Here is a 21171-nt window from a genome sequence, read left to right on the forward strand (position 1 = left end):
AAAAGTCAGCTTGAGAGCAAAGGAGGAAGGAGAGAAATTCAGAACCAGATGAAAGGTATCATCATAAAAGCAGGTTGCCCAAGTCTGTGTGGTGGTGGTGGGGGCTGTTTAATGGAGGAACAAACATACCGTCAGACAACCAAAATATTATGTGTGCCCACACAGTCTCGGTCCCAGGAACTCACAGGTGCTCTGTGACCCCAGAGCACACCGTTGATGCCCTCAGCGAAGTGTCCAAAAGGACAGACTGGGGATGCTCTCTTTCCACATGGCTGCACAAGCCATTTAATCCCTCTGAGCTTTGCTTTCCAGATGCCAGAGGCAAGAAGAACCACTTCTAGGCAGAAAACAAAAGGGAGAAAGAAATTATTATGCACACTATTCCTCTTCTTAGAGGAAATGTTCATCTGCTTAGTTAATCAAACATTACGCACTTGGCATCAGATGGTCCGCGATGATTCACAAGTAAGAAATCACTAGATTTGGTAGGAGGGCAGACACAAGGGAGTTGCATTACAAACGTGGGCTATGTCATCTCTGCAGGTGGTCCATGCCTCCGGGGGAAGGCTGGATGTTCAGGAAAGGTGTCTCAGAACAGGGAGGAGGCAGTGCCCATGCTGCAAGTTGAACTTGGCTGCTAGAGGTTTAATGGTGCAGACAGAACTCACTGATTGATTCAGTGCTCATGAATGCACCAGTTTCTCCGAGCCCCTGCTGTATGGGGTCTGGAGAGAGAAGAGGAGCAATGCAAGCCAAATCATAGTTGGACACCTAAATCAAGCTGGATGAATTAGATTCTTCTTAAGAGATCTGGCTGGTTTAGGGCCCAAGAACTTAAAAGATCAGGGAGGGTTAGGGTCACCATTTCATGTTTCAGTTACAGAACAATCTCACCTTACAAAGAAAGAGGCTGAAGGGCTCACTTGGCCTCTCCCAAGCCCATCTCTCATCCCCTGAGGCTGAGACCCCCCCCCCCCCACACACACCCAGCAAGACACTAGGAGAGGGTGTGCACTTGAGCAGGTGGGCGTGGCTCCAGCGAGGGTCCAGTCCAGTGTCGGACTGCATCAGAGAAGGGGCGGCAGTGTGAGGCCTGGCTTGTCTCTGCAGAGGACCCTCTACAGAAACAATGCAAGGCCGAGCTCTGCACACCAGAACAGAAGTAGGCGCGGATGGGAACAGCCTCTGGGCACCCAGCTCCAGGGCACCAGATCTATGCAAATAGCCCTCCCTTCTTCCTGGCTTTCTGAGGCCTGAAGCAAGTGGCAGAGCCAGCTGACTCTGTAGCCATTCTGTTCCCACAGCTGATGGAGGCCTTTCAGCAACCTCTGGATCTTTCTTCTCTCCCTTAGGCAGGACCCAGGCAGGAAAAAGCAGGGTCCAGTATGCTACCCCATCTTCCAGACCAGGTGACCAGCCACCCCTGTCCTTGGTAGAATCTGCCTCAAGTTCTTTAACTGAGGAAAACTTCGTGTATGACTCTCTCACAGTTGTCACATTGCATCAGGATACTTGGGTGTAACTTGGTTCTTTGGTAATTTTACAGGTCAGAGGTTATGTGTTTCAAACACTTGAGAGGGACCCAAAAGGATTAACCCTAGGACAGAGAGTCCTTGTCCTCTGCGGGGATGGGGCAGAGCTGTGAGCAGCCAGCCCACCCCAAGCCCATCTGTCTAAACACATCCTGTCCACACGCGCGCCAGGCCATGGCCTACGAGCTCACACATCCTGTCCACACTGGCGAGGGACTGCCTCACCCCTCCGGCCTGACTCACGGCCCCTGAGGTATTCCTACTGCCTCCAGGACAGCGGGGCCGTGAGCTGGGTCACACATACACACACACACACCCCATCACACATACACACATACACACACACACCATCGCACACACCATCACACAGACCTCGGAAGTGTTTCTAGCGGACCACACAGAATTCCCAAGAGGAGAGAGGAATCTCTGAGATCAGTAACAACAGGATGGCTATGGTAGGAGGTTGAGCACCAGCCTCGTTTTATGACTTCTTCCAAAGAGCAGACATAGAACAAACATGGAAAAGAACCTTGCCAGTCGTGATCGCCAACACGTAGATAATGTGAATCCTGGAGGAGCCCCCCCCCCATGGTCCCCCCTTCCCCCTCCCAGCTGAGCTGTGAGAGCCACTAGGGCAACTTCAGCCGCAGGACTCTACCCAACGCCTGAGCTGGCTTCTCAATATAGTCAAACATGGAGTCCTCCACTACCATCTGGCTCTGAGCTCTCTTGCCCACAGCAGGATAGAAAGCTGGAAAGCAATCCACTGCTTCCCCTTTCTGCTTCCTGGCAGCCAAAACTTGAGCAACTTCCTCTGCTTCATCCTCCTGCCCTGGGACTACAACCTCTGACACTGTGAGCCACAGTCAACCTTTCCTCAAGTAAGTTGTATCCCTCGGGTGTTTTGTTACAGTAGTAGGAACTGACATGCATACACCATGTTGCAACTGTTCTTTATGCGTTAAGCTGATCTGAAAGAATTTAGTACTTGAGACGTGCCATGTGTGTGAACTGCAACACCAGGGGTTTATTTTTAGCATAAGAAAAAGGATGCAAGCTGGGTGCTGGTGGCTCACACCTGTAATCCTAGCTGCTCAGGAGGCTGAGATCTGAGGATCACAACTCAAAGCCAGCTCAAGCAGGACTGTCTATGAGACTCTGATCTCCAACCAACTACCCCAAAATAAAGCCGGAAGTGGAGCTACAGCTCAAGTAGTAGAGCACTACCTTTGAGCAAAAGAAATTCAGAGACCTTATCCAGACCCTGGGCTGGCACAAAATAAATAAGATGCAAATGATTGGTCATGTTTATGCAAATAGTAATCTTTTTAGAGATCTTGGATAGTTTTACCTGTTTCATTTACTGTGGCTAATAGAAAATTTAGTTGCCTTCGTTTCCGATTATTAATCCGATTGCCTAAAGTTAGCTACTGAAATTTAGTTATCTAACTGTAGTTATTACAAGTTAGCTAGCTGGTGGTGTTGCTGCTCTGAAGCAAAGAATCCCACGTGAGGGGCCATGGGGTGGGGTGACCTAGCACAGTACAGAGAATCCCCAGACTGGGATTTCTCTCTCTCACACACACCCCCTCCAGGGAACAGGGACAAGACACAAGCAGCTGCAAAGTTACAAATTTATTGGTCTGGAAATAAATACAAATATCTCATTAAGAAACTCCTCCGGAATGACTTGTACAATACTTTCTGGCCTGTATTCAGCCACTCTTGCCTGGATCCCCGTTCTTTCTATATACACAAGGTCAGGGGAAGCCCCCAAGATGGTAATTGGCAGGTACATGGAATCACTGCCTCTCCAGCCACCTCCCACTGACTGTAGGGTCCTAGAAATCAACCAAGCCCCACCCGGAGGCTGAATCACCACCTTCCATTCCCTCCAATCCCACGTCCTACAGGAAAATCTGTGGTTAGCCAAGAGGAAAACCAAAGGCAGTGGAGCAGAGACCTGACCCTGGGCTGTCAAGACTGACTGAGCAGTGTCAGTGTGTCACCCTGTTCAGCCAAAGGAGGTTAGAGGGTGGGGAGGGGGTGGCAGGAGAGGGCAGGAAGTTCCCATGCGATACCCTTCCTCAGACCACTCCCCACGTGGATGCGCATGAGAGCAAACAGTCCCACTGAAACCCTAGATGAAGAAGAGGCTAGGTGGGAGATGGACAGCTGTCCATCACGCACGATTCCTGGGGAACAGCCTGGGACCTATTATTAGACTGTCCTAGATTCCAGGACGGTCACTGGGAAGCCTTGGCTGTAGCCATCACCTCCATAACTTCTCCCGCGTGGAGACTCGTTCCAGTCAGGGACACCCACGAGTGACAAGGGTCTCCTCCACCCTAGAGAATGCTACCACAGATCGAGCCAGGCTTCCTCGCTCACAAAGGTGAAGGCCTGCGACGGCCAAAGCATTGAACCGCCACACATTTTCTGTCCTTAGAAATCTAACAGCGTCTGCCACCTGCTTTCATTGTACATTTTTAAAAAAAGTCAGAATCAAAGGGGAAAAAAAAAAAGAAAACAAGCTCGTGTGCTTCGGCACACCACGCGCCAACTTTAAAGAACTGATTTCTTCAAGTCAACCGAGTGAACGTGTTTTTCCAAATGCATTTAGCCTCCGCCTAAATTCCACCTTGTTCCTGAATCCCCCCTCCCTTCCTGTTTTGCCTACTGAAAACCAGCTGCCTATGCTTACTGCTCCCCACTCCCCAAGTCAGGGATCAGGTTTTATTCCCAGGAAAAGGCTCCCGCAGTCTTTGGTTGGAGAGGAAACAGGAAGTAGGCGGGCTGGCCAAACACTGGCACACCAGGATGCTCAGGGTAACCTAGGCCGGAAGCAGAAATGTTTCCTGGATTTGGGCAGTTTTCGGTGTTCTGAGGGTGGGTGAGAGGCCGCCAGGCCGCCAGTTAATGGAAGCAGGACAGTGAGTCGCTCCTTTCCTTTGGTCCACGACTACCTACCCTGCCCTCCCACAGGAAGGGGCGCTAGACAGACCCAGTCTGTCATGGCCAGATCTCACTTTTACAAAATAAGCTTTGCATTAATATCGCATTAGCACAGGGCGGTGGGCAGGGGTGAGGAGGGCTGGGGGTAGGAGGGGCGGGCGGCGCTGCTACAGAGATCAGAGTCCAGGGCAGCAGGGCACAGGCTGCCTAGCAGGACACCTCCATGGACTTGGGTCCGGCGCTGTTCCCAGTGGTGCCCGAGCTGGGGGTGATGTCCAGGCAGGCTCCCTCGCTGGTGTGGGAGCGGCTGCGGGGGCCCTCGCTGGTGTGGGAGCGGCTGCGGGGGCCCTCCCCGGTGTGGGAGCGGCTCCGGGAGCCCTCCAGGGAGGTGACGCTGGAGCCCGAGGCTGTGCGGGACCGCATGAGGCGGGTCATGCTGGCGGAGGGCACTGGGGGAAACAAAATCAGCCTGGTGAGGGCATCTGACACCTCAACAGGGGACAAGCACCGCCCACCAGCCATGATGCCTTCCTACGGGCCAGCACTGGCCTGTCCCTTCTTCGCCCTGCGGCCATCCAGCCTCAGGGCTCCCCGCGTCCCTGTGTCCACTTACAGAGGGGACAGCAGAGCTCACACGGGGGAAACATGGGCAGCAATCATGCAGCAAAAGCAGTCTGAACCCGATCTGGGTCTGGACCCCAGTTCTACCAGTTGCTCAACAGCTATGTGACCCTGGAGGCCCCTCTGCACAGTGAGGGCCTGGCGTGGCCCCTCCCGTCGGCATGGGGCCATCACCCTGCACTGCCTGAGGCCGGCAGGGCTGAGTCCTGCACCCCCAGACCGACACCGGTGCACCCTGCAAGTCGCAACAGCAGCGCCAAACGTCCACCTTCGCCCACGCTGGACGGCTCCCAGGCACTGGCAATGGCAGCCCCCTCTGAGACTGTCCCCAAGCCCCCAAGGTTGCTTGCCCTACTGCTGTGGCAGACAAAGGAAAGTGACAAGCGACTCCCACCAGTCCCGGGCCTCGGGGTCCCCTCCCCCAAGCCGTGTCCACCGGAAGCCCCAGCCTGTAACCTCGCTTCGAAGCAGGGTCTTTGCAGAGTTAAGTAGGTCACCCTGGATTAGGATGAGCCTAATCTAGAGTCTGGCGTCCTTAATAAGAAGAGGGAACGGGTACAGTTGCAGGGGAGAGGCGGACGCAAGGGAGAGGCAGATGCAGGGACAGGCTCTCCCATAATTGCCTGTCCCACGGGCCCAATCCTACTGTCACAGCTACGCTGCAGTGGACGCCTAGTGGGCCCCCCCTGCTGTGCTGGAATCCTTTCCCTAGGGCTGGCTGTGAACCCAGAAAGGCCCAAGGCTCTCACACTTGCTTCTGAGGCTCAGGTTTTCCCTGGGCCCCACCCTGGGGGGTCTTGCTGACCTCCCTGGGCAGTGGACACTGTCCAGTGACACCTGGTATGCCAAGGGCTGGTCACACAGGCCCCTGGCCACCAGCCACTGAAGGAGGGGTGGTTTCATTCTCTTGACAGGTTCCTCAGCTACAGAAGCTCTTCCTGCTGTGTTCCCCAAGTCCTGTGGGATGTCCCGGCTGGAGGACAAACTGGGGATAGGAGCTGATCTGGCGTCAATAACCAGAGCACACCATGGGAGCAGCAATCAGATGCCAGCAGCTCCAGGGGGAAGGAGCTTGAGGCCGGCCCTTCAAGGTGGCCCGGTGACCTGCACCCCCGCCCATCTCCACACGGGGCCGCAGGACCACAGGCAAAGGTGCCATGCTGGAGTGGGCATGGATCTACCTGGAATAGACAAGCTAGATACCCTCACTCTCCACCTCGCTAGAAAGCAAACGTGGTGGAGGTGAGTCTTAAAATGACCTGGACTACTAACACATTTCCCAAACAAGGACTGTAAAAAGATCTTCTCGCTTTGCCCAGCATTCAAAAACTGATGCTGGCTGATGTGACGGAGAATTCTTCTCCCTCCTGGCCAGGCTGTGGCAATTCTGTCCCACACTGGACGTAGAACGCCGTACTTACTGTATCCCATCCCCTGGACGAAGTACTTGAAGGCTTCAGCGAGCTTGGCTGGCTGCGAGAGAGAGGACGTGGTCAAAGGCCAATAGCCACATAGCCACAGACCACCAGCAGGGCCTGTGGTCACCTTCACACAAGATACTGCCACATAGCCACAGACCACCAGCGGGGCCTGTGGTCACCTTCACACAAGATACTGCCCCACATGGAGGCCACCGAGTGGCTGAGAGACAAACACAAAAGCCAAGGGCACCTATGGATGGTCTGTCCCACGCATATACACACACACACACAATTTGCTCTGGCATCCTCTATGTCTGTCTCTGCTGTGGACTTGAGTTCCTAGGGTCCCTGTCCAGGGAAAGCACAGCACGATCCTCATCTACCACTGCCAAGCTGTGTCCACGTGGCAAATCGCTCCGGCCTGTGCACTGCAAGGAGTCGTGTGTGTGTGTGTGTGTGTGTGTGTGTGTGTGCGCGCGCGTGCGCTGATACTGGGCCTTGGGTGTCTAATTCAGCTTAGTTTTTGTTGTTGTTCGAGGATGGTGCTCTTCCACTTGAATCACACCTCTACATCTGGCTATTGGCTGGTTAACTGGAGATAAGAGTCTCGAATTGGTCTGCTCAGGCTGGCTTTGATCCTCAGATTTCATTCTCTTGAGCAGCTAGGATTACTGGTGTGAGCCTCATTCATTTTTTGGTCCTCTATTATCCAATGCTAGGGAGACACAGGGCTCTTGCCAGGGCAGTGACGGGGGAGGGGGAGGCAGAGCAAAGCCAGGCTGGCACTCACCTGGGAGATCTGCGGGAGGCCGCCGCAGTCCGCCATCTGGAGGGAGAGAAGCTGGTCAGTGCCCGCACGGCTGCCCAGGAGGATCTGGCTACGGAACCCACCCGGGATGCCCTCAGGTCTCCATGCTCCGCCTCCATCCCCCTCCCCCACAGCGCTGGGATGGCAGGTGCGGCTGCCACGCCCAGCTCACAGCCTCATCTCCACGATTCCTCACTGCCGCTCTGCCTCAGCCCAGCCCAGGGAGACTTTGCCCGATGTGGGGGGACTTCCTGGAACCCCCCCTCCTCTATACCTTGAGCAGAGTGGTCTTTGTGGGGTCCAGCTTCGAGTTGCACTCCACCTGGGCAGAGAGGGGAACGTGGTCAGGTACCAGAGTCAGGGTCAAGATCCTTCCCATCCTTGCCAGCTGCCCCCCCACCCCATTAGAAACCCGAGCTTCCCTCTGATGCGTGGAAGGAAGGATGGGTGGGGGGTGGCGGGGGGGGGTGGAGGGGCAGAGCTAAACTGGCCTTCAGAGCCTAGCTCTGCTGTGACCAGCTGTGGGACTCTGGACAAGTTACGTAACTTCTCCGAGCCTCAGTTTCCCCATCAATAAAATGGGGTTGATGGTTCTGTTTTGTTTTGTTTTGTTTTGTGGAAGAGCCTGTTCTAAGGACTAGCTGGAATGTTGAAGACCCACCAGAGAATCTGCACATGGAGGGCTTTGGCTCATCAGCTGCTGCCTAGCTTTTGTGCTCAAGGTTGATGCTCTACCTCTTGAGCCACAGCTCTCCTCCAAGCTTTTTTTTTTTTTTTTTGGTGGCTAATTAGAGATAAGAGTCTCCACAGACTTTCCTGTCCAGGCTGGCTTCGAACTCTGATCCTCAGTTCTCATCCTCATGAGTTAGCTAGGATTACAGGCGTGAGCCACCAGCGCCCAGATGTTTTATTTCACCACAGAACCAAATTCTGCGAATTCTGCTCTGCAGCCCATAGAGAGGACCAGGGCTGGGCTCTGCCCCAAGGTCGGTGTGGACTTTATGGACAATGCCCCTGAGTGATGGGGTGGGGGAGGGGTGGGTTCAGAGGCTTCACCCAGGGCCGGGCCACAGAGACTGTGGCTCTCTACGTACCACGGCATCTACGGCAGGAGAGCTGTCCCCAACCACCAGCAGGGAAGGACACCTAAGACAGAGACAGAGCAAGGACAGCTCAAGGCTCAGTGACAGACCCTGCCAGGCCCCATTAGGGTTCTAAGGAGGGAGCTTGTTTTCCTTTATGCCCTTTTCCATCACCTTCTCTATCCTCTGGTTCTTAAGCTAAAACAGCAAGTTAGTCATTTACACTTTAGTATAAAGCTCAGGTAGGCAATGCTATGTCCTGGAGTTTATATTTAAAGCATCCAATCCTTAGGGAAGGAGCGGGGGGCGGCAATGTCTAGACAAGGTCTAGCCGGAACGGCAAAGGAAAAGACACTGCCAAGTTCACAAGTGGCAGACAGCGTGCCTCACAGAGCCTTGGTCACACCTCCTCCTGGGGTGGGCCCTGCACCACTAGGTTCAGGGCTTTGGGAAGCCAAGCCCAGCACAGTTATGGGCATGGCAGGGGGGAGGGGAGGGATGTCTCCTCCAACACTGAGGGCTCCAGCTTGGGTCAGGGTCTGGAGGTGCCAGGCTCAGAGAAAGGCCGGCTCTCCACCCCGAGGGAGGGCGGGCTGCCTGACGGGGCAGGGATGTGGAGGGGACGGAGGCCCTGGCCACAGGGGGAAGGAGAGCGACTCACTGCAGGGTCACGGTGTGGGTACCGGGCATCGGCCGCTCAATCTCCAGGTCCCGCCGGCTACGAGCAACACAGGCACCATGAGCAGGGCACAGCACCCTGGGGGAGCCAGCCCCCACGGCGCCAGCGCAGGGCTGGAAAAACACCATGAACCTGCTCCGGGAGAGGCCAGGCGGCTCTCCACCCCCAGCCTCTTGGTGCCTATAGAATGGTTAAGGGTCCAGTAGGACTCTTATGTTTCCCACAGAGCCCACTTCATTTTGTCCCAGACGTGTTAATACTACAATTGATTTTTGTTGTTTTTTTGCAGAAGTGCAAATCATGTCATCACAGATGCCAACCTGACCTGACCTCTGCTCTCACCCCTGACCTCCTGACCTCTGCTCTCACCCCTGACCTCCTGACCTCTGCTCTCACCCCTGACCTCCTGGCCTCTCCTTTATTTTTTGGAGGAGGGGAGCAGTGTATTTGCTAGACAGGAGCTCCACCACTTGAGCCACATCTCCAGCTCTTTTGCTCTGCTTATTTTTGAGATAGAACCACGCTTTGTTGCCTGAGCTGGTCCGAACCCTGATCCTCTTGCTGGGATTACAGGCCTCCATAAGGAAGCAGACCTTTTCTCTTGAGATAAGGTCTCGTGGGCATCTTAGCCAGGGCTGGCTGAGGCCCTCCCCTCTGCCCCCCATGGCTAGGATGTCTGGAGTCCTCCGGTTCAGTCTGCGCTCTTAAGCTGAGCTCCGCCACCCATCTGGGCCCAAAGGCCTCTGGTAGTAGCCAACGACCTCCTTAAGACGTGGACCTGAACTTTCCACCGTTGGCTGCCAGGCAGCAGCCTCTACTGTGCTAGTGTCAGAGCCGGTGTAGACCGCCTAGCCACTCCGCTTGCCTGTGTGCTTTCTAGTCCATAATCTGGAGCCAGGCCAACAGGCCTGGAATCACATTCTGCCACCTCCTAGCTGTGCGACCTTAGGTCAAATACTAAACCACTCTGTGTGCCTTTGCCACATGGGCAGGAAGTAACCCTGATAATAATAACCCCTCCTCAGGCTGAGTGAGCCCCTGGAAGATTCCAGAACCTCTGGATGTCATCTGTACATCGCTGCACATCCCCTCCCCAGGGGCCACGGGGTGATGCATGCCTCCCGCAGTACTTTGCTCTCGGTCTCCCAGATCTGCTACAGGGCGTTTACCTTGAGGTCAGTGCGTTTGCTGCCCATCCCGAGCACATGACCACACTGCCCTTGCAGCTGGCCCCAAGGCCTGGGACAGGGGCCAAAGCCCCGCAGAGCTCCCGCCGCACCAGACAGCTCCTCATGGCCCCATCCATTGCCCCACCCCCATCCCAGGCCCGCAGAGGTCCTGACCGGGCTCAGCTCACCTGTTGTAGGCGCTGATGAACAGGTGCAGGTTTCCGGGGTTCATGTCATTGATGATATGCTGGCGGTAGGTGTGCACTACCTCCACGTTGCTGTGCATCTCCTCCTGCGGGGAGAGGGGACGGCCCTGGCTGTACAGTGGCCCAGACACTGCTCTCTCCCCACAGGGGACTGAGAGAGAGAGCTGGGAAGGCTGGGATGTGGGTGCCGATACAGCCATCGGCTGGTGGCAGGAAGGAGGCCGCCACTGGAGATGGGACGCAGCACAGCCCTGAGCGCATCCCTGGCGCACTCCTCCCCTCCCCCACCGCACTGCCCCTGGCTTGGGGAATCCCTTCCCCTCAGTGAGCTCCAGTTCTCTCAGAAAACGGTGTTTATCTTACAGGCTACAGAACTGCCCAGAAGGCTCCAGGAGCCTCTGCCTGTAAGGTCCTGGTAGCCCAGGAAGGGGCTGACCTTGAATTGGACTTTGTCAAAGGGCCATAAACAGGGGATCAGGAAAGAAATGGTGTGTTCCACACATCCAACCGACGATGACACCAATGGAATGAGCTACTGATGACAGCCAGAGTGGAGAGGCCTGGGCCCATGGGAGGGTGCATCCGTGCGGTGCCCATGACCTATGACCTGGAGTTCCTGGTCTCACAAACTAGACTACAGGGACAGAAGGCAGAGCAGAAGGGCCTGGCACGCAGGAGGGGAGACTGCCACGGGAAACTCTGGAGAGTGATGAAGATCCTTACTTTGACTTCAGTGATCGTTTCCACAGGTGGGAACATGGAGGTCACATTTTGTCAAAATACATGCAGTACATATACCATGTGATGTAAGATGTAATATGTGTATGTAACATATTGTAAATGTAACACAATATAGTATGTATGTATGTAGACACAGTACGTCATAACTGCACCGCATGATGTGATGTTTTATGTATATATATAAACTTAGCACATGTAGTAAGAGTACTTTGAGGAAGATGTTTTAGAGAGACCTGTGCTTAGAGAAAGAAAATGAATGGCTTGCACGGTCCCTTGACTGTGCTCTGTCATCACAACCCACTCTTGAGGCCCCTGCGATGGATCATGCACATACCAGGAAGAGCAGGACTCTGGGCTGAGCCGCTCACCTTTCCGAAGAGGTGGGACACCACCATGTCCGGCAGGGCCTGCGTCCATCCGGAGATCTGCAGGAGGGAGACGGCGGGTTAGAAAACAAGCTGCGTGGAAGTAATAAAAGGTCAAACAAGGCCACACGCTGGGGACAGAGTGCCCCGCAGGACACCCCACAGGACACCTCCTGCTCTGTGATGATTAACTGTCCCCAGAGGCTCAGGCATTGGAGCCTCAGCCCCCACGGGGCACGACTGGATCCTTCAAGTAAGAGCTGAGCGGGAGGTCTTTAGGTCATTGGGGGGCTTCATCTGAAGGACATTGTAAGATTCCTTCCTTTTTATTTTTCGCTTCCTGTCCACGAGGTGGGCAGCTCTGCTCTGCCAGACTCCTATCATAATGTCCTCACTGCAGGCCCAACCCACCACGGACTGAAACCTCCCAAACTTGGAGGCAAAGCCAACCCTTCCTGCTTGATTATTTCAGGTAGTGGAAGCTGTCCGGGAGGCCTCCTCCACTGGAGCCTGGCTTCTGTCCTGGTCCCCTACTGGGCACGCGGGCCCTGGCAGGCGGGCCCAGATCTACCTCCTGTTCTTTATCTCAGAGTCCATGCAAAGGCGGTGCATGGTGAGGAGGTGGTGCTCTACCAGAACCCAGCCCGGCCTCACTTACCCCGCTCCAAAGACTCACTGAGTCCTCAGCACCTCTTCTGAACACACCCTGAGGACACCTACCCCCCACTCCCATCCAGTCTACACCCCAGGATCTGCTTGTCCCCGGCTAGCCCTCCACCATCTGCTAGCTCTCATTCCTCCAGACAGTTTCCCTAGGTTTACAACAGGAGTTCCATAATGCCAGGTACACCGTAGGAGATGCAAACCACTAGGCCTGGGAAAGGAGCTCCACAAATGTGTAATGGCTGATTCGGTATCAGTCAGGGAGAAGAGATCTTGATAGAGGGTCCTGGGATCCTGGGCTGCCACAGGACTCCAGTTGGAGCAGAACTTCGGGAGCCATTCAGGCCCGTCTCCCCCTGCTGTCAGTCCTGAAGTTCAGGCTGGTGAATTTCCACCCAGACTGGGAGCCCTGGGAATGCCAGGCCACGGTGCCCCATCACAGAGACGTCTTAGCTGTGCTGCCTGAGCACGGAGCCCCAGTTTCCTCCTCTTGGTGAAGGCTGGAAGGGGCCTGCCTCCTGGAGGGGTTGTGACAGCCCCGTGAGGTGGAGAAAGGCGGAATGGAAGCAGCATGATCAGCTCAACACAGACGGGAGCCAACTGTGACAAGCAACTCCAGCAGCAGCCCCTGGGTTCCCAACGGGCTGTCCGCTCCTCCACCACAAGTTTCATCGGACACAGTCACCTATTTGAAAAAGGCCCTGCACCTGGTAGGTACCCAGCAAAACCTCAGGACTCTGGCTGATGCTTATCGAGCTGGCTGGAGGCTGTTCCCAAAGGTCCCCTGATGGAGACAGCAGAGGCCTCTTTAAACCTTCTCAGTGGCAAGCCGTAGCAGCCATACTGGCTGGCATAAACGAAGCAGAAGGAGACCACTCTTTTATTGATTTATTTGGGTCAGTCGTGGGGCCTGAACTCTGGGCCTGGGCACTGTCCTTGAGCTCTTCAGCTCAAGGCGAGCACTCTACCGCTTGAGCCACAGCACCCCTTGCGGTTTCCTGAGGTAAGAGTCTCACGGACTTTTCTGCCCAGGCTGGCTCTGAACCACGATCCTCAGATCTCAGCCTCCTGAAAAGCTAGGATTATAAGGAGGCCGCTCTTGGCTGGGTGCATGGTAGGGAGAAGAGGAGGGGGGCTCAAGGCTTCTCCAGGCAGTGCGGTGCCGCCTTCCCCAGCTCCCCACCCCCACTCACCTTGGAGGCAGCCCAGTCCATCCAGCCTTCCGCACACGGATTGACGTTGATAAGCACAAGGCCCTCCACCATCTCGGGGTGGTTTAGCTGCACGGGGACACATGAGGTAAGACAAACAGCAAGGCAGTCAAAAACCCTGGGAACTTCAAAAGCAAGCTCGGGAGACGCGTCTAGAAAACGGTCAGTGTAGAGTCTGGAGCAGACAGCTGGTCTCAGGAACATCAACAGCCCACACCCCCCCAGCTCTGCCAGTTCAAACTGAGATCCCAGCCCAGTCATTGCCGCGTTAAGGGCGCGGAGAGAGGAAGGTGCTGGGAAGAAGGCAGGACCCACATGCGCTCCACAGACCTTGCAGGTGGGTTGAGTCCCTTTACCCAGCCAAGCTGATGCACGCAACACCCCAGCCGCCATCCCAGCCAGCCAGAGCTCACATGCTTGGCAAGTCCATTACTCCCAGGAAACACGTCTGTGCCTACAATCCGGTGGGAACCACTGGTGCGTCTGACCAGAGCCCCCGGGGCTGGCCAAGCTGGACTCATCCAGCATCTCTAACCTCTGCCAGGTACAGCTCTGAGCCCTCATCCGAGGGCCACTCAGGGATTGAGCAGAGCCCCGTTTGAAAACAACTGTGGGGTGAAGTACTGAGAACAGGGTGATACCAGCCTTGGGACACAGTCCTGACAGTGACAACTGTCATGAGAACACAGGTGTCAGATTCTAGTTGAAATCCAGTGCCCTCAATTACAAATACCTATGACTACCACAAGGGAGTGAGGGACCTGCCTCCCCTCCCCCCCCCCCCCCCCCCGCTCCCCCGCTAGCTGCTCAGTGGACGGGATCCTGGGCAAAGGACATCCCAGTGTGGTCACTAGAGAGACAGAGACCAAAGCTGTCCTGTGTGTAACTGAGATTTATCACATACACACACACACACACACACACACACACGTCACCAACGGGCACGTGCCATGGGTATTCCCTGCCTGCCCTCCCTTTTGGGGCTTCTGAGGCTTAACTTTTGAATCCAGTTAATTAAAGAATCATTTGGGGGGCAGTAGTACTTGTGTCTGAAGTCAGGGCTTCACACTGGCTAGGCAGGCCTCTCTACCACTTGAACCATGCCTCCAGCTCTTGGTTGCTCTGCTTGTATTTGGCACAGGTCTGGCTTTTCCCTTGAGCTGGCCTGAACCTGACCCAGCCTTCTATTTACACTTCCCACCTTTGCCAGGACATCAGGTGCAGGCCACTGCCACCCTGGGCTTCTTCCCTTGCAGTGAGGTCTCATGGAACTTACTGCCAGCCTGGCCTAGAACCTCGATCCTCCTGAGTAACTAGGATAATAGACACGAGCCAACAACACCCAGCCAAGTGTTTACAGCTTTTTGAAGACACTCACAGCAAATCGAGTCAGGATGTAGGCGCCTGCTCCCGTGCCCATGCCGATGACGCTCTTCAGCCTGGAAGTGGAGGTGAGAGGTGATGGCCGCTCCCCCTCCCCCGCCCCCACCGCCCCTGTCCCAGCTCCTAAGGAACCCTGTCCCCTCCCTGCCTGTCCCGTCCCCGCTGAGGGCAGCTGACGGGCATGACTGTGTGGAGCCACTGCCATGAGGCACTCTGGAGGGGGGAATGCATCAAGCTTGATGACCCCACAGGGACCATGGTCTTTGAGAGCCCCCTCCCCGCCCCCTTTCCTGTTCCCCTTGTGCTGCCAAGCATCTGAGAAGCTCCTGACATTGACCGGAAGGCCCATCAAGGCCTGGCCACTTCCTACTACTACGGCTTTATTTTGGATCCTGAAACTTGGAGTGATAACAGCCTGGGTGTAAACTGTGAGGTTTATCACCCTGGGAAAGGATCAAATGAGACACCACGGAGCCTCAGCTCTGCGTAGGTAAACCCAGGATCTGCAGCCAAGCTAAGGCCTCAGGTGGTCCTATTCCAGAACATTCCATGAGAACAAGTACAGAAATGGGGGGTGGGGGGGGGAAGAGACAAGGACAGAACGGGAGTGACTTCTATTGCATGATGTGACTACTCAAGAAGAGAGGCTGCTGCGATCTGGGGAGGGGGGAAGGTGGGGCGTCGATGCAGGAGGAACTGTGGGTACCCAGGTAGCCAGCTCCCTCTGACCTCACGGTGAAATGCTGGCCACGGCTTAGGAGTCAGACCAGGTCAGGGCTAAGGAAAGGAGGGGGCTGGAAGTCACCCTTCTGTGCAAGCCAGGGGAAGAGGGTCCCTCATTCTCACCCGAACTGGTGAAGAACCCCAGGGAGCATTTCGGCCAGCTGGTCCATAGAGGGGTACATGTACCTGGCAGAGACACAGAGGGGCAGTTCATTGAGAGTCCAGGTCCCAGCAATCCAGACCAGGGCACGCTGGCTGCACGGGGACAGCCATAACCTACCCCATATACAGCACCCTTCCTTAGCCACGGGGTATCCATCCACCCCCCACCAAGCTCTCCGCCTTTCCTTTGGTCAAGGGGTGTTGTATGGGCTCCTCCCAGAGGGAGTGCTGTCACCAGGCCCAGCAGGAAACCTCGTGGTGCTCAAGGCCGATGGACAATCAGCTAGAAGGAGCTGTGTGATTGTGTGATTGGCGTGGCTTTGGGGTAGCTGAGACACCCGCGACTCTCGGGCCTCCGCAGTCCTCCTCAGGGAGGGGGTGTCCAACAAGCCCTCGTGCTGGGCATCTGCTCTGAGGCCGAGACACCATGTGAACAGAGCAGATGTGGCCCTGCACCGGAGCCAGCGCTGAGTCAACAAGGTGACACACCATGAGCCGCACAGGAGGGCAGAGGGCTGAGGGGACACAGTAGGGGATTTATTCCACTCAAGTGGTCAGGGAGGGCGTCCTGGAGGAAGGAGATCGTCTAGGCCACACGGAAGCTCAAGAAAGGTCTGGAAGGAGCTGAATGATGTGACTGCTGAAGGGAAGAGGACAGAGGGTCCTTGTGGAGTGGTCACTTTGGAACTTAACCATAGGGGCTTCTGTTTCCTCCCACTTCCTAGCACTGGATCAGAGCAGGGGTGGGGCAAGACTCCTGTGGATAGGGAGGAGTCCGGACCAGCGATGGGACTTGCCTTTCTGACTCAGTCCCAGAACGATGGCTTTGGAGACCAGAAAAAGCCTCCCGTTCTGACTCCAGAAACAGGAAGAAATGTGGTTCCCGCCCAACAAATGTTCCCCAGCTTTGGGAAAATATCTGTCACCCTGGTCTCCAGATCAAGTGAATAAAAGTCCCCGATGGGGCTGTGGGTATTGTAAAACCTCCCCTGAAGAGTAAGAAGCTCTGCTTGACTCCAAGTCTTTTCAAACAGTGGGCCTAAGTGAAGACTGACCTACAGAGAGGCCTCTGCTTTATCTGCTGCTTCGCTGTTAACTGCATCCCTTGATTAATACATCTTAGTTGTTGTTGTTTTAAACTCCAGGTCTTGGCTCCATATGGCTGGGTGTCCCTTCCCTTCTTCTCTGATAAAGGTTAATAATTAAAGACAGTGCCTGTGCCAATAGCTCAGGCCTAGTAATCCTAGCAATTCAGTAGGCCAAGATCTCAAGGATTATAGTTCAAAGCCAATGGGGGCAGAAAATTCTGCCGACTCTATCCAAAATTAACCAGCCATAAAGCTCGGCTGGAGGCGTGGCTTAAGTGACAGAACTCTAGTTGAGCAAGAATGAGAAACTGAGTTAAAAACAGGTGCTTGCAACAAAGAAACATAATTAAAAGGGGTGTCTTCAAATGCCAACTTGAATGCCTGTCACCTCAAGGAAGGACCCTGCACGAGGCGTGGGTAAGCACCTCTGCTGGCTGGAGCCAGTCTAGCCATGAGAATTTGGGACTGGATCATTAATTTATTAGTATTAGTGCTTGCCCAGGACCCTCTGGATGAGGGGAAGAAGAGAAAGCCTGGCTGTAGTGCATTGTGGGAAAATTAAATGTCCTGATACCCACAAGCTCACCGTACAATAAGGCAGCCTGATGCTGTAACTTGATGCAGACCTTTCAGTCACACCAGGGTCAAAGCCTGGCTCCTATTCCCCACTGTGGGACCTCAAGAAGGGAACTGACCTCCTTGCCTCCACCTCTTCATGTAGAAAATGCAGCCGACAAACCGTCCATAGTCAACTGGCCACAAGGATTAAGTCAAGTGACATTTGAGCAAACCGGGACCCATTTCCTCCTGGACACATAATTGGACCACGGTTCCCAAGATCCCTTGTAACCAGGAATGTCTAACTAACCCTGTGAAGGGGTTCTGGCCAACAGGGTACCATGCACTCAAGAAACACCATCAGTATCATTTCCTCACCGCTTTTCCTTCTCTACTTTTTAGGGCTTTCTCCCCCTACAAGTTGGTCTTGTCAAAACCTTTTTCAGGTCTGTCAGTCCAGGCTAAGCTCTAGCCAGGCAGCCTAGCCAGTTAGGAGTTGTTAGGAGTTGGCAGGCATACTTCAGTTTGGAAATAGTGATGATATGTACATGTCACATACAGCATTTGAATGTCCCTAATGACATTAACTGTACCCTTAAAATGGTTAAATGGAGAATGCTTATATATATATATGTATATACATATACACATATATATGTAGGTATTATATTTATGTATATATATGTATGTATGTAGGTATAATCACAAAAGAAAGGCTGAAATAGCAAATTTTCTATCTGACTACTATGATGACCAGTTTTAAAGCCAGTTTCAGGCTCCCATCCCCATGTCCACCCTGCCCCGCCCACAGGGCACAAGGTCCCCAGCGCTCACCCCATGGGGAAGGAAGGAGCCCCATCCTGCTGGCCAGGGGCATCCACGTGGCAGACGGCGAAGTGCTGGGTGATCTCCTGCATGTCCTCGGAGTTGAAGAGGGGGTTGTAGCAGGTTTTGTCTGGAGAAGAGGCAGGGGGGGTGAAAGGAGTTGAGAGAGAGTAAGTGCTGGGGACAAAGCATGTTCTCTTTGTTCCTTTCAATGCTGTTCAAGAGGAGAGGGGCTCACAAGAAGGACTTCTCCGATCCCACTCAACCTTCCTCTGGTGAAAAAGTGGGAACCAGTCATGGGGCCAAGGAGTGAGTACAGGGGTGGAGGTGGCCTGTCACCTCCACTGCAAATTGCATGTACTGCAGGGAGTCCTGAGCTTGTGGCTGGGGCTGCAAGGGAAGGGCTCCCTGTCTGGCTCCTGTGTTTTCCCCAGCTATGGCTGTCAGGCGTAAGTAAAGAGGTGGGATTGATCCACAGATACTTTTTCCCCCGGGTCTCCTAGCCACCCCCCCCAGGCCCCCCCCTCCCCCCCCCCCCCCCCCCCCCCCCCCCCCCGTGTCTCAGGTACCAGCCAGACAAAAGAAACATAATAAGCATGAGCCATTTACTTAAGTGGCCTGAGATGAATCTGCCAATCACTGGATGCTGAAGCACTGATGGCTCAAATCATTGTCTCTTCTGCTTCCTCCTAGACTCATGGCTGAACTACATTTCCCACACTCCATTGTACCTAAGGAAAGTCACGGGACCAGGGTCTGGCCAACATGGAGTGTCAATCGGTTCTCATTACCTCCGGTATCTAGTGTTCTGTGTTTCCCTTTCCTCCCTGCCCCCCATCTACTTATCAGATAGAGAAAGCCAGAAGAAGAGGAGGAGAGCTACAGAGCCACAAGTTAGAGGGAGCCTCGGTCCTTCAATCACCACATGGAACACACCCACTGGGTTTTACATGAGTGCGCAAAAATCCTATACTGTGTTAAGTTCCAGAGATCTCGGGGTCTTTCAGTATATCATTTAGTGTACTAGAACTAAAAGAGGGCCTCTCTAAAACAGAGGATTAACAGCTCCTTATGTAATTCCATTTCCTTATCCCAGTCTGATGAATTAGAATGATGTACAAAGTATCTAGTGCAGGAAATTATACGTAATAGATACAAATGATAGATGGGATTGATACAAGAGATGGAAGGGAAAAGTGGTTTCCAGTGACAGACATCATGCTAGTTTTGGAGTTCATCATCTAAAATCAAGCAAGCCTCCATCTTGAAGGCTCCAATTCACAAGGGATGAGTGCTTTCTACTTCTCCAAAGAAAGACCCACTTGTGTTCCATGTGATTTTAACTGCAGGTCTGTCTCTTGCTGCAATGGAGGGGCACTAGGTCCACCCTATTCCAGTCCCTTTATAGAGTAACGCTGCCTTCCATGTTAGCAGTTCAGTATCTAAACATTCCTAGCTGCACTGTGCACAGCAGCAAAATGGGGAGATGGCCCGATATCCACCTACTGAAGAACGGTTACACAAAACGTGGACCATGTACACAGAACAGTAGTCCACATAAAACAACTGAAGCTCCCATGTTCCCGCCATATCCAGGCTCTCAGACAGCTCCAAGCCCCACACTCCATACTTTTCAGCCCTTCTTAGTGGGTGTTTCCTTTCTCTTCTCTCAAGGACCACTGACTAGGAAAGCAGGGCTCGTGGGAACTTACGGTTCATGCCGATGTCATGGTACGTGAGGATAACGGGCCGGTTTCCTTTGGGTGTTCCACACAGTGTGACATGAATGGAGCCATGTAAGGTTTCAATGTCCTGCTCCTAGGAGAGACAGCAGACATGGGCAGGGTTCACGCGACTGTACACTGACTGGAGACTCCCATGTGGTCCCAACTGTACACACCTTCTTGGGCCACCAGACACTTGGTTTGGGGCCACAGGTATCTAGGTAGCAAGACCTGTCTCAAACACATATATGTGCATGCATGCACATACATACAGCCCTGTCCCCATCCTAGGAAGGAGGAGCTACTTTGAAAACAAGAAGTCTAGGGCCCCTTACTACCCCCAAGGGATGGGGAGAACCTGCCCAGGTGGAAGAATCTGCAAGGTGGTAAGATGCACATACAGCACAGGGAAGGTCCAGATCGCTGGCAGTGCCAGGGCGTATCCCTACACCCTTCTTCTGGAGCTATCTGCCTTGTCACCTCAAAACTATGTCCCTAGAGCACAGAGCTAACCCCTGTTTCCCCGCCTCCTTCTCCTCCCACAGGCCCTAGCCCTTCTCCCCTGCCCATGACAAGTACCGGAAAAAACCCAGTGGCTGGGGTGATGCCCCCCTGGCCTTCCCAATAGGGGCTGCTGGTCATCTGCTGGGCCCTGAAGGCACCATAGGAACAATAACCCATTGTGGATCCACATTCTTTATTGTCTTCCATGCCCACATGGCTCCATCTAAAAATAGGCCAAGCTAGGCGGTGTCCCCTCTGACTGTACACACAATGGCTCAAATCCCCATCCCCCACACCCCAACACAGACTCTCTGAGCGTTCATTCACCTCCTAAATGGGAGAGAGTGGTCTCAAGCTGGGGTCCTAGGTTACACTGCCCAGCCCAGGCAGAAAAGGACCCTGCCCACTGTGGCACTCAGGGCTGACAGGGTACCATCTCTGAGCACTGTGTTAATGGTGCTTCATCTCCCCTCAAGAAACAACTCCCCTCCCCCACCCCTCCACCCCCAGTCCTGCATTAGTTTCCTGCTCTGTTCCTCATCTGGCTATGACACAAATGGCCCGTCCTGTCACACCTCAGATAGCCAGCGAGATGCAGGTGTGTGACTCCTTGGAAACATGTAAGCGTTATCGTCAGGGCCTGTGACCTTGCCCTGCCCTGCCCTCCATTCTGAGCAGGTCAGGATAGAGAGGACGTTGGCTATGGCCACCTCAGTGTCTGAGTACTAAGTGGTGAGCTAGGGGACCAGGT

General features: G+C 54.2%; 1 protein-coding gene across 1 annotated transcript in view; it reads right to left on the minus strand.

Annotated features, from left to right (window-relative positions):
* Positions 1–3152: 3152 nt before the first annotated feature.
* Positions 3153–21171, minus strand: part of Ndrg1 (N-myc downstream regulated 1) — a 38350-nt gene continuing 20331 nt past the window's right edge. The window contains exons 4-16 of the mRNA XM_042699904.1: positions 19905–20010; positions 18202–18322; positions 15683–15745; positions 14832–14892; positions 13436–13522; positions 11583–11639; positions 10456–10559; positions 9081–9137; positions 8432–8483; positions 7612–7659; positions 7320–7355; positions 6530–6581; positions 3153–4936 (exon numbers count right to left, since the gene is read on the minus strand). Of these exons, the coding sequence (XP_042555838.1) occupies positions 4695–4936; positions 6530–6581; positions 7320–7355; positions 7612–7659; positions 8432–8483; positions 9081–9137; positions 10456–10559; positions 11583–11639; positions 13436–13522; positions 14832–14892; positions 15683–15745; positions 18202–18322; positions 19905–20010 (1086 nt within the window). The 3' untranslated portion in view covers positions 3153–4694. The remainder of the gene's footprint in view (positions 4937–6529; positions 6582–7319; positions 7356–7611; positions 7660–8431; positions 8484–9080; positions 9138–10455; positions 10560–11582; positions 11640–13435; positions 13523–14831; positions 14893–15682; positions 15746–18201; positions 18323–19904; positions 20011–21171) is intronic.

Source organism: Dipodomys spectabilis, unplaced genomic scaffold (genome assembly GCF_019054845.1).
Source record: "Dipodomys spectabilis isolate Male_0828 unplaced genomic scaffold, ASM1905484v1 ptg000264l, whole genome shotgun sequence".
Taxonomy (NCBI): Eukaryota; Metazoa; Chordata; class Mammalia; order Rodentia; family Heteromyidae; genus Dipodomys; species Dipodomys spectabilis.